At 37.1% G+C, this 13,232-nt stretch overlaps 1 protein-coding gene across 1 annotated transcript; it reads left to right on the forward strand.

The window, feature by feature from the left end:
* Nucleotides 1–1,287: 1,287 nt before the first annotated feature.
* pex16 (peroxisomal biogenesis factor 16) lies at nucleotides 1,288–12,834 on the forward strand. Its single transcript, XM_026914329.3, has 11 exons — nucleotides 1,288–1,526; nucleotides 3,019–3,054; nucleotides 5,011–5,087; nucleotides 6,579–6,712; nucleotides 6,800–6,900; nucleotides 7,376–7,450; nucleotides 8,207–8,356; nucleotides 9,497–9,569; nucleotides 9,651–9,773; nucleotides 11,568–11,632; nucleotides 11,731–12,834. The coding sequence occupies exons 1-11, from the start codon at nucleotides 1,400–1,402 to the stop codon at nucleotides 11,787–11,789; spliced, it is 1,020 nt and encodes a 339-aa protein (XP_026770130.1). The 5' UTR covers nucleotides 1,288–1,399; the 3' UTR covers nucleotides 11,790–12,834.
* Nucleotides 12,835–13,232: the final 398 nt, after the last annotated feature.

A 13,232-nucleotide genomic window follows, 5' to 3' on the forward strand; every position in this document is an offset into this window, starting at 1 on the left:
GTGGTCTTTATAAAATACCGTTCAATGAATATAGCCTACCAAGCCTGGCTAGTTTTAACAAGGCATCTGCCCTAAAACAGGAGGATTCTATGTTGACATAATGTTTTCCAAAGTTTTATTTATTATTTATTTAAATGTACAGTTTGTTAAAGATTACAGTTTTGAGACTGTCTGTGATAATACTCTTGCATCTGGACAGTTAAGAATTGATGGGGGGAAGAATGAATGAAAATACAGTGACTGTGTATTCATTCATCTTCGTTAACGTCTTTATCCTGGTCAGAGTCTTGGTGGATCCCGTATCCCGGGAACACTGGGAACGAGGTAAAGACACCCTGAATGGGATGCCAGTCCACAGCAAGGCAGTTGAACACTTATTCACAGTTAGGGGCAATTTATTAAAGCCAATCCACCTACTGGCGTGTTTTTAGGAGATGGGAGGAAACTGGAGAACCCAGAGGAATCCCACACAGGCACAGGGGGAACACGTGAACCTCCGCACATACAGAAACTCGATGGACCCTGGAGCTGAGAGGAGGCAAGGCAACTTCCTATTCAACCATGTAAGTGTGTTTAATTAATAAGTTGTCAACCTCTTCTCACTGCTAATACCAATTTTGTGCTAATCATTTTTCAAAAATAAATTACAATAAAATAGTCTATCAGATTTTTTTTTAATTGTGTTACATTTGTTCATATTTCCTAGTGTTAGCACACTAGTCAGTTATGCGTACTCAAAAACTGGCTTGGGGAGTAACGGAATAGCCTTCATGAAAAGACGTTCATACATAAAACTGCTAACTGTAATCCATCACAGTTACATCAAAAAACAAAGTAAGTACATTTTGTTAAAATCAAAGAAATTAATTTTTTGACATAGACAGCTGTTCCTGGACAAGGGGCCTTGCATCCTCCTTTCAAACAAGCAAAGCTTTAACTTGGACACAGCACATCCCAAAGTACACTTAATAAACTAATATTTGAATTTGAATCCAGAGTAAATAAAAGTACTTTAGATCATGTTGCTTTTTTCTGGACTGTATTTACACATGTGGCCTTGAAGTCATCCAAAAGTAATCAGATTACATTACTTTCATATTGTGATACTTGGATTATGTTATTGGTTACATATTTTATGAAGTGATTTGTAACTGTAACAGAATACATTTTGAAAACTCTGCTCAAAAAGTCTACAATAGTCCATAGGTGCGATTTGAGGCATTCATTTGATTGAGACGAATTTATGGTGCGCGGTCCCTTTAAATTCGTCTCCGCCTTCAACAGGAAGTTGTCACGCTGTTGCCGGAAGCGCATTGCTTTGCGGAAGTATCATTCACATACTGTTGCGTGGTCTAATTAATGGGTTTTCCTGTGATGTTGCGCTAATTAGGCTGCACAGATGTCTGGAGTGTATTTAGAGAAGATTGCACGTGTGTATGAGCGCTACCGGGATTATGTGACCCGGAACCCGGGCGTTACGGCGCAGCTGGAGAGCGCAGTGCGGACTCTGTCTTATCTCATAGCAGGTCAGAGGCTTCGAGGAAGTGAAAGTAAAAATGGTGGTAAAATGTTTGCTGAAGCCTGGAAGCCAAGTTGTCATGTTTTAATGCAGGAATTTAGCTCTAAAGACTGAATTTATCAACATTTTAGAGTACAAGCTGTAGGTAGCTGCCCAGGACCCTTACTCTTTATTATTATTATTATTATTATTATTATTATTAGGTATTACAGGAATGTTACATTATATTGGAACAGATGGTTGATAACTAACAAGTAAAGATTAAGTAAAATATAATATATATATATATATATATATATATATATATATATATATATATATACATATATATATTATTTAACATACTAAACCACATAGTCTGAAAAGAGGGAGGGAAAAGGACAAAGGATTATCTTCCTTTTTCCCAAATGCAAATTCAAGATCCATAGTATTTGTATTAATATTAATTAATAATAATATTTGGGGATGTAGAGTCAGGGCATTGTACTTTAAAGACTTTAAAATGTAACATACTTCTCCATAAAAAATTTTTTTTGTTTTGTTTTTTGTTTTTGCTGTTAATAATAAGCATTAAGGACTTTTTCAGTATCCACTGTGTCTCCCTGTGTTCTGCTCCTTTACGTCTTTGTATTGTGTAGTATAACTAGTGTTTTCTCTATTCTCACACACCTGATCAACTTATTAAACTTTGCTAAATCTGATTAATTTATAATAATATTTGGGGATGTAGAGTCAGGGATTTACATTGTAAAGTTCTTCTCCATAAAATTTAATAGTGTTTCTTATTTATTTATTTATTTATTTATTTAATAAGCATTAAGGACTTTTTCAGTAACTCAATTTCTAGTAAAATAAATAAATAAATAAAGTTAAATTTTGGTATACATTTTTCAAATTTTTGTTTGGGAATATAGTACTTAGCATGCAGAATATACACAACGTTCCTCCATCATCTTGCTTCTGTGTGTATAAGAGCATATAATATCTTTCAGAGATAACTTATAGTTAACTTTCCTCAGTTCAGATAAGAAGGAACTGACATTAGACCAAAATCTTCAAGACAGTTATAAAACTGATGAGCCAAGTCTTCCTTATTTACAGTACAGAAAGTGCATTTGTTGTCAGTGAACTTTGATAGAGTTGCTTTATAGGGGTAAATTTTGTGAAGTATATGTGAAGTAAGTGTGCATCTTTTACTTTGTTCGAAATACAAAATTCATATGGATTTAACCAGGCCTCTTTCCAATTAATGTCAGAGATCTGTACATTCCAAAAAAAATTTCCCTCTAACCCTTGATCAATTATGGGATGCGCCCCAAACAGCAAACTATGCAATAATGTATATGTCACAGTCGTCAAATGGTAAACGTCACCATACATCAATATATGTGGCTTAATATTTGACACACAGTAATCTGCAGTTTGGGACGCAGACCTTACTTTCTAAGCATGATGACATGGATGAAAAAACTTCTCTAACTTGTGTTTTACTGTTACAGGCCGCTTTTCAGACTCTCATGAACTTTCTGAGTTGGGTAAGATTCACTTCTATAAACATTTAGCTATTAGTATTCACTGAGTCTTCCTGTGTTCTGCTCCTTTAGTTCCATGCATCATGTAGTATAACTAGTGTTTTCCCTATTCTCACACACCTGACCAACTCATTAACCTTTGCTGAATCTGATTCATTAATACTAATATTAATTAATTTTTTTTTTTATTAAAATATTAATAAGATTTCCTTTGTTAAATTGGCCTTTGCTATGCTGCAAGGCCAGATCCTGATATTGCAGAAGGTTAAAATATGCAAATGAAAATGCAATGCAAAATGTGCTCTTGAGCAAACGTATGCTTCAGGCGAGAGCTTCTGTGAGTTTTTATGAATTTTTATGAACATATATATTTTAATACTTGATTATCCATATGTATTAATTGATGAATAATCTTTTATTTGGATTAAATGAGGCTTAATAAATGAAAATGACTATTTGACATTTTGTTTCCAATAATATAATTTAAAACAAAATGGTGAGGAATAACTTAATATTCAACATGTTGTTACTCTCCAGACCTTTTCCTTTAGGGCTAATTTAATGATTATTCCCTTTATTTCCTGTTTACAAGAACAATAACCAGTTGAAATTACAAATAAAAACACAAGGTGCTTGAAATTTGTTGACTTAACTGGATCTTTCTCTATATATCTATCTAAACTGGATTGAATCACATAAACCTTGCCTTGTCATTAATCATCGCAAGCCAAAATTAAACAGAACAAACTTCACCACCCTCATTAAATTATGAAATTGCTGCACGTGTTTTACTACTACACTGAAAAAAAAAAATCAAGCCGCTTGAATGAAATGTAGTATGAGGCTATAACGTCAGGCTCTAAAGCAGGAGCTTTCATTTTAAAAGTTCGTGCATTATCGATGGCTTGGTGATGTTGATAACAATACTCCACAATGATCATTTTTCATAATTGACCTAAACGATTATGTCAATTAATTGTTGCAGGCCTACCTGTTATTCCCATGACCCGACAAACACAAATAATTTTTGTCTCAAATAACTTAGCACCGCTCAAATAACTTAGCACCACTATGGTTCACCAACATGTACATGAAGTATCAGTACACCAATGGCTTTTCTTTTTTTTTTCTCTTTTGCTGTTAAGTTGTGCAAAACATCATAGGTGGAATGGAGGCAGGTTGTTTGAGTCATAGGTCAAATGTGAGCCAGTACTGTTCCAGCATTTCATGTCAGTATCAGCTCCGTTATTCGTTACTGATGCTCTGATCTGTGCATCCCTAATTGCATATCATATTTAATGTAGGAATATTATTACAGTACAATATTTTTCCTTATGCTGCAGTTTTAATTAAAGTGTTCAGACAGTTTAATTAATTAATTAACACAGAGCAGACTTCATGTTTAGTCACGACACATTATAGAAGAAGAGCTAATGTTTTCTGTATTCTGTAAACTTTGCATAATTCAAGAGCTGATAAACATGAATGCCAAAAAACATGAACCAAGTCTCAGTAAATGATAGAACAACTGCTGAAAGCTGAAATCATGTTCCTGGGCATATTTGTGGTGATTAACTCCAAAACATGTGTTTGGTGTAACAGTATAAGCTTGTGGATGATTTGCCAGTGTCCTAAATATTAACCACCTTTCACAAAGTTCTTTCACACAATGATTTGTTTTTGCTCGAATTAACTATAGCAAATATGTGCATTGACATTTTAATGTGGGAAACAGTACAACTGCCCCTATAATGCAGCAAAGCCAGACGCAGTATACAACTGTAAGCATATTTCTTTTTTTAATGCACTGTAAGGCAATCATGCAGTCAGAAACGCATGGCAGTTAGAGGATGAGTTGAATTAGGTGTCTCAAACTGGGAAACACTAACATGTTAAGAACTCGAGAATGGTGTCAATGCCTCATTTTGTCCTGACTTCTTTGCCTGTTTTGTTTTACAGTGTATTCAGCATCAAACCTGCTGGTGTTGCTGAATGATGACATTCTAAGGAAGGCTCTCTCCAAGACTCTGCCTGTGGTAATTTCCTGTGGATGTTCTTGTTCAGTCTCATCCCACATTCTGTCTGTCTTTCTCCATTTCTTTCTCTCCAAGCTTTTTTCCTGGCAGTCAGTCCACTTATGTAAGCCACTGATAGAAAGCAGTGGGCCTGTGTGTTGTTGGCATAGTAACGCATATAAAGTTGTTTGGAGATGAGTTGAATTGCAAGAGTTGAACAGGAACAGTGTGTCCTTGGCTCAAGAAGCAGAACAGTGGGAAAATCAATCAAGCAAATCATTGACCACATTTTGCCCTGTGTAGTATAGAGTGTATTGTTTGCTATATCAAGTCAAGTCAAGTGGCTTTGTCATTTCAACCATATACAGCTAGTTAGAACACAAAACAACGTTCCTCCAGGATCATGGTGCTACACCAAACAGAACTATATGAGACTACACATTTCGACATAAAGTGCACATGAAACGTGTGCAAACAGCACAAGACAGTACAAAACTACTAAAACAGTATAATAACTAAGACAGTACAATAACTACTAAAACAATAATGGAGCAGGACTATATGTTGGGTCAATCCCCAATCCCCAGAAACCAAATTATGCCACAGATAGTAAACAGAAGCAAAGTCAAAGAGGTTCAGTCTCTGTGCCTGTGAAGGAGGCATGGCCTCTGAATCTGTCAGTCCTAGTGAAAGAGGTGTGGCCTCTGAGTCTGTCAATCCTAATGAAGGAGGCATGGCCTCCATGCCTGTCAGGTCAAGTAAAAGAGGCATGGGCCTGTCAGTCCTATTGTAGGAGGTGTGGCCTCAGTGCCTGTCAGTTACAGTAAAAGAAGTGTGGCCTCTGATCTGTCAGTTCTAGTGATGGAGGCGTGGCCTCTGTGTCTGTCAATCCCAGTGAAAGGGTGTGGCCTCAATGCTAATATGCCAAACCTCTTTCACAAGAGGTTTGCGTATGTCAGAAAGTACAAGAATTAAAAGCGGCACAATTATACTGTATTACAATAACACTGTCACATATCACAATGTATCACACCACATCAAAAGAGCTCTAAAATGCATTATGTTGTATTGCCGCCTGTATTATCCATCCTTGGCTTAAGTTCCGGTCCTGATATGCTGGATTTCTGTACCTCAATTGAGTCTAATACTGAAAAAATGTGTGTTGGAGCCGAGTATCCTGAGACCTCTTTATTTCTTCATTTGTGCTAGAGCGACATATTTATCATTGAGTTTTCCAACCTCAGTGTTCAAAAATAAACACATTTACAGACTGAGGCACTTTCAGTGGTGCAATAAATGCGACACTCAGCCTGGGGCGCAGGGGAAACGAGATGGAATTCATGACCTTCGGCTTCTTTCTCACTGGCCTTAATGGAGCTCCGTAGAGAAAGCTTGAACTTATATTGAGTTTAGGGTGGCATTTGAAAATACCCTGTATCAGCACTTTTGACCTACACAAAAGCAGCTCACAGTGATCTCTGTGTTTGTGTGTGTGTGTGTGTGTTCCAATAGTCTCTCTCCCAGCAGAGGCTGCTAACTTGGCTTTCAGTCCTGGAGTATGTGGAGGTCTTCACTGAGATGGCAGCCGCTAAGCTGTGGAAAGAACCCGGGCGCTGGCTGGTCGTCGTCCTCATTCAGATTGCAAAGTAAGACTCTAAGTGCAGCACTCTGGATTATATGATTGATAGCACTACTGCTAAAATCGTCATTATCCACTTCCTCCACATCCGCAGAGCCATCCTGCGCATCCTGCTGCTCTTCTGGTACAAATCAGGCATCCAGACATCACCTCCCATAATCCCTTTGGATAGAGACACACAGCTGTACAACAGAGGTAAGAATGCGTATCAGGAAAGAGTTACAGAAATGTCAATTTTGAATTTTTTCATCGTTATGCATCATAATTTTTCTGAACTGCATCACATTATTAGAGAGTTTAATCGTCTTATGGTCTAAAAATTTTTAACTGCATGCCAGGTGGTGTGGTGCAGTGGGTAGCTTTTTTTTTTTTGCATGTGTACATGTGGGTTTCCTCCAGGTTCTATGGTTTCCTCCCACCTCCCAAAAACACACCAGTGGATGAATTGGCTACTCTTGGATGAATTACCCCTAAGTGTAAATGAGTGAATGAATGTGTGTGCATGGAGCACTGTGATAGATTGGTGTACAGGCCGACCTCCTGCCTCACGTCCAGTGTTCCCAGGATAGGCTCCGGATTGACCATGATAAAGCAGTTAGTGAAGATGAGTGTATGAAAATTGATTTATGTAAAAAGCTGTGGTGTCTTACATATAACTCTCCCCAATTAGATCAGAGCAGCGTGGAGGAAGATGTCACATTCGTTGGACAGCGCTCAGGGAGAGTGGTGAGACCTTTGAGAAGTGGTAAGAAGTCATAATGTTTCTATAAGAGCACAGCTGTAGTGTATTTTAAATTGAACAGGAAGTTAAGCTTCTACAGGAGGCATGAAGCTTAATCCACTAATCTGCTTAACTACCTGATCCATGCCATCAAATCAGGCAGGGGACACAGATGCTGATGCTGCCTTTTATATATACATGATGATAAAACTTTATAGAAATGTAAAGAAATATTACATTGTTTGAAAATGTCATCAAACCACTTCAGTGTACATAAAGTCATAGATTTTTATTTTATGCGATTTGCTATAAACGTAGAGCAAGACAGCAGTGAGAACACATAGCTTTGGCAAATGAACAATTCTCGAACAGAGATATACTGTCATGAGTTACAGAGCTAAAACAGCATTGAAAGTCCTGTGTGTATATTTTTTAATGCTGTATGCTGTAATTTTAAAAATAAATTTGTATCGATAAAGTTTGATTAAACCGATAAGTGCCCATAGACTCATATTAATTACAAGAACTGCAAATTAAAAGTCAAATTATTATTTCAGTGTACACTTAAATGTAATCTTTCCATGTTTATATGAGTTAAAATGCAGTGCGTTGTTATGCACAGTACATATCAGGCAATGTTTTAAAATATAATAAGATATGGCACAAATTGTGCAAGTGACACAGACTGGGTAATGACACTGACCAGTGCTGCTGTCGTTGCATGTTTATCTGTGTATTTTTAGTGCTTTGAACAGAAGAACCTCTGTTTTCTTCCTTTAGTGTCTTCACTGCAAAGTCGACTGTGGGGAGATCCTCACAGAGAGAGAAAGCGGAGGGAGCAGGAGGAGGACCTACAGGCAAGCCCCACCCCTCTGGGCCTGCAAGAGACTATTGCAGAATCACTGTACATCGCTCGACCCTTAGTGCACTGTATCCTAATGTAAGCCAATCAGTGAAGAGCAATGAAAATAAGGTTTGATTACGCAGGGACTTGTATGGCTGTTCCTCTGAGTTTTCTGATACAGGGAACATCTTCAGGATGAGAACATAAGTGATAACAGGAGCTAACTAAATATAAACAGACATGAATGGATAAAAAAAGTATGATGTGTCATTCTTTAATAATTAAAAAATTGTTACAGTTGGCAAGTTGCTATGGTATAAGAAGAATAAACAAAAAAATAAATATTTTTTGTTAGGGAAACTATCAGAATGTGGTCTTGTTAGACGCCCAGAGTATGCCAAGAAAACATTCCCCACACCATTACACTACCTCCATCAGCCTGGACTGTTGACACAAGGCAGGTTGTGTCCATGGATTCATGCTGTTGGTGTCAAATTCTGACCCTACCATCTGTGTGCCTCAGCAGAAATTGAGATTCATCAGTCCAGGCTACATTTTTCCAATCTTCAACAGTCCAGTTTTGGTGAGCCTGTGCCCACTGCAGCCTCAGCTTTCTGTTCTTGGCTGACAGAAGTGGAACCCAACATGGTCTTCTGCTGTTGTAGCCCATCTCAAGGTTCGACGTGTTGCGCATTCCGAGAGGCTTTTCTGCTCACTACAAGTGTACAGAGTGGTTATCTGTGATACTGTAGCCTCTCTGTCAGCTTGAACCAGTCTGGCCATTCTCTATTGACCTCTCTCACAGCAAGGCGTTTCCATCCGCAGATTTCTTTATTGCACCATTCTGAGTAAACTCTAGAGACTGTTGTGCGTGAAAATCCCAGGAGATCAGCAGTTATAGAAATAATCAAACCAGCCCGTCTGGCACCAACAAACATGCCACAGTCAAAATCACTGAGATCAGATTTTTCCCCATTCTGATGGTTGATGTGAACATTACCAGAAGCTGCTGGCCCATATCTGCATGATTTTATGCATTGCACTGCTTCCACACGATTGGCTGATTAGATCATTGCATGAATGAGTAGGTGTACAAGTGTTCCTAATAAAGTGTTCAGTGAGTGTATATCTTTTGGTACTGATATATCATCACAACGCTATTGATAAGCATTCATACTATAACCTTGTATGCAATGTGTGTTTTCCTTAATGCTGTACACTCTCAGTGACCGCTCTAGGACTCTGTGGCAGACGCTCCTGGAAGCCATGGCTCATCTCTGGCATCTTGGAGATAACAAGGTAAAGAAAGCGTTTCTTCTCGTTTTCTGTCTATTAGAACAGGTATGTCCGTTTGTAAATCAGTGTTTTGTTTGTGGACAGTTTCAGTTTGTTGTCTGACACAATGAAGACACTGAACCGCAGAGAGAGGGCCGAGATGAGGAGAAGAGCTTTCCTCCTGCTCTACTACCTACTCCGCTCACCTTTCTATGACAGATACTCTGAGTAAGTGTTTGAGTAAAGTGTATAATCTAGTTTATCCAATTAACCACTGAATGTAAGTGTAGGCCCTTTTACATTTATAACTTTTTTTCCCCTAAAGTAAGGCAGAATCCAATTTAAACATAGAACAGAGTACATACGGGGTTAAGAACCATACAATGGATCTCTGGCAGTATTGGCATTTAAACTCAGAACATCCCAGTCACTAGCATGGAGCCTTAAAAAAGAAAATACAGGTACAAAAAGCAAAAATACAGGTGAAAAACAAAAAACATAAAATACAATACGCATCACTCAATCTATTTCTAATCTATCTATAATCTAATCTATAATCTAAAACATAAAATACAATACGCATCACTCAGTCTATTTAATGAATGCATTTAGGAATGATGCTTTCCTAAAACATGGCATGTGAATGTAAATAGCATACTTATGTGAATTATCCAGTAGGTGGCAATATTATTGTCATACATAGTAAAACGGTAGACAAGTAAGAGCTTGCTTTTTATTTTTTATTAAGGCATGCACATTAAGAACATAAACAAATGCCTCCGTTTTTAAGGCTGGCTGTATGTATTTTCATCATATGGACACTTGTCATGCTTTAGAAATAATTCTGAAAAGCATGATGATTATGGGTTCAACAGTTAATGCAGTAGGAATGTATAGGCCCTTTTCTGATTATTGCCATACCCCTGAGTGCAGCTTAGGGCTGTGCTTGGACAATGATTGCATTTCAGTGTGGCAGGACTTCAATCTCCTTAAAGTTAAAGATTAAGCTCCATGACATTCCCAATCCATCTGCTGATAAGAAAAGAAAAAAGAAAGACACAAAAATGAGAAATCAAGTCCCTTAACACGAGTAAAATAAACACTATTGAGTAGAATTGAGTCTTTTTGTCGGTTTTCTAGTTTTTACTGTTGAGCTTGTTGTAACCAGCTAGTCTCTAGAATAAGAGCTGCTGGGTTAACTAACTTTTATTTGCTGACAATTTAACAGTAGGCTAAAGATCTGCAATGCCATAAAGCACATAAAACAGTGAGATGCTCTATATTCTTTCACTCTAACAATTTGGGTGCTCATTTTCAAAGCATTCATGTTTGTGTTCACCTAAATCAGCCTTTACTGGAAATTGAAAACTTGATTGTGTTTTCTATTAGACACGCTTACTACATATGTTGTGTAGTAAATAATTCAATTTGAGCTGGTTTTTGAAGTGCTGGATGTTTGGCTGATCTAAAAGCGATATACTTTTTCCTCTTGAGTATCCCCTAGACAACATTTTTGTGATCACATTAATTTCCGGAAAAAAGTAAAATAAACAGAAATATGAATGTATTGACTCATAATGCATGTATTAAACCTGATTAATTCTTCATTTTCCATAATTCTTCATTAATGAAGGCTTTTTTATTGTTGTAAATTAATCTATGCAAAATAGCCTATAATATTCAGGTGGGGGAAGCCAATATAGTTTGCAAAATATCGACAAGTTAACATAAGTGTGGTTGCATAAGAATTCACCCATTTTTTAATTCAAAATTACATTTAAATTTATTTTAACTGGCAGTAAATTAGTCAAGAGGAATGCTGAGCTTGATGCTACCATGACCATGCTTCATTCAGGGTGATGAGCAGTGTTGGGTTTCCACCAAATGGAGTAGTTTGTGCCAAGGCCAAAACATTAAATTCTGGACTCATCAGATGAGAGAGCTGTTTGGCACACGCCTTTTGAAAAACTCCAGTCTGAATTAAGGCATTGTTTGTTTGATGTTATTTCTTCACAACCACAGAGCAAAGATCCTCTTCCTTCTCCGGTTCTTGGCTGATTACATTCCTGGAGTAGGCTTAGTTGCACGTAAGTGAGATATATTTCCATGTTCTGCTCGGTTAAGAATATCATGTGTATTCGCTACTCTGCAATGGCTTAATCATGCCTGCTTCCTGTCTGCTCAGGCCCACTGATGGAATACTTACCCATTTGGCAGAAGATCTACTTTTATAACTGGGGCTGAGGCTGAACAGGCGGAAAAGGTCATACAAACCTGTATATATAAAGGACTCAGAAAGTGCTTACGTCTGCTGCAAAACCACATGGGGACAGACGGACGCACGCACACGCACAAGCACACACACACACGAACATCCTGTGACAATCTGAGTTGAAGATGAGTTGTACAACACATTATTTCAGTTTGTTTAGCTAGCATGATTGAGTTTCATAAAATGGACAGTTAATCCAGTTCAGAAAATCATTGTTGTCTTTATCTTGTTTCTTTTTGCTTTCAGTTTTCATGATTTTTTTTTTTGTTATTATTTTGTATAATATAATTCATCAAATCTCTCAGTGCCACATTTTACACCATTCTTTGTTCATGTAATGTTTTCTTATGAGAACACAAATCTATTCTGTTCAGTTAGATTTTTTTTTTTTTTTTTAAAGAGATAATGGTTTCACGCAACAGGACAGTGATTCAACCTGACTTGCTGAGCTTGAGTCATTATTGCTGTTGAGATATTTTTTTCAACTGAGGTATTACATTGAGTTGTGTAGAAATGATAAAAAGCTATAAGGCCTTTTCAGAGGACATCCTGTCTTTCTGGACCCCCTTTACTTCAAACCAGCATTATAAGCAGTAAACTGATGAATGTCCTCTGTTTTTCACTGTGAACTAACTAAAAGCTCATTTTGGTAATTGAGTAAACCTGACTTTTGTGCAATGGCTGGAAATGCTCTATGTGATTATAAATATTCATGATTTTATTAAAGGCATCTGAAAAAAAAAGAAGACTAGAAATCCAATGTGAGAAATGGATGATGGATTTTGTACACACCTTTATGCATTTAATAAATCAGCCAGTGATGGGAAAAGCAATTTACTCCTTCAGCTTTTTCCTTTCAAAACATATGGAGATCGGAAGGTTCATTTCATCATAATGGCATATTAAACCACAATGAGGAGGATTGCACAAGTACATGCTCAAAAACAGTCCATAACTCAAAGTCTAATTTAAAATGACTGTCTTTGCACTAAATAAAATGTCTTTTTCACACACGAGTAAACATGAACTCTGTTTCTCTCTGACAAAAAGAATCTTCATGCAGTAAAATCACTGACAATGGACAGCCAGGATTGGTGTCTGTCTATAAAGTCTTCTGTGCTAAATATGTTTTTACATTTGTATTCACAAAAATATAGAAATGGATTTGTTTAGCAGCTAGTTTCCTAAATGGTCTCCTCCATAAATTAGCTTTCAAGAGCTGTATTAGGCTCTACACACTATATGGATAAAAGTATACAGACACCAGCCATCATACCAGTATGTGCTTTTGGAACATCCCATTCCAATGTTAAACAACTTCAACTTTGGACAAATTAAACAAATTTATAAAACATTCTTCACTCTTTTGGGAAGGCTGTAAGATTATGCCTATTTCTAGACATTTTTACTAATTT

Source organism: Pangasianodon hypophthalmus, chromosome 6 (assembly GCF_027358585.1).
Source record: "Pangasianodon hypophthalmus isolate fPanHyp1 chromosome 6, fPanHyp1.pri, whole genome shotgun sequence".
Classification (NCBI taxonomy): Eukaryota; Metazoa; Chordata; class Actinopteri; order Siluriformes; family Pangasiidae; genus Pangasianodon; species Pangasianodon hypophthalmus.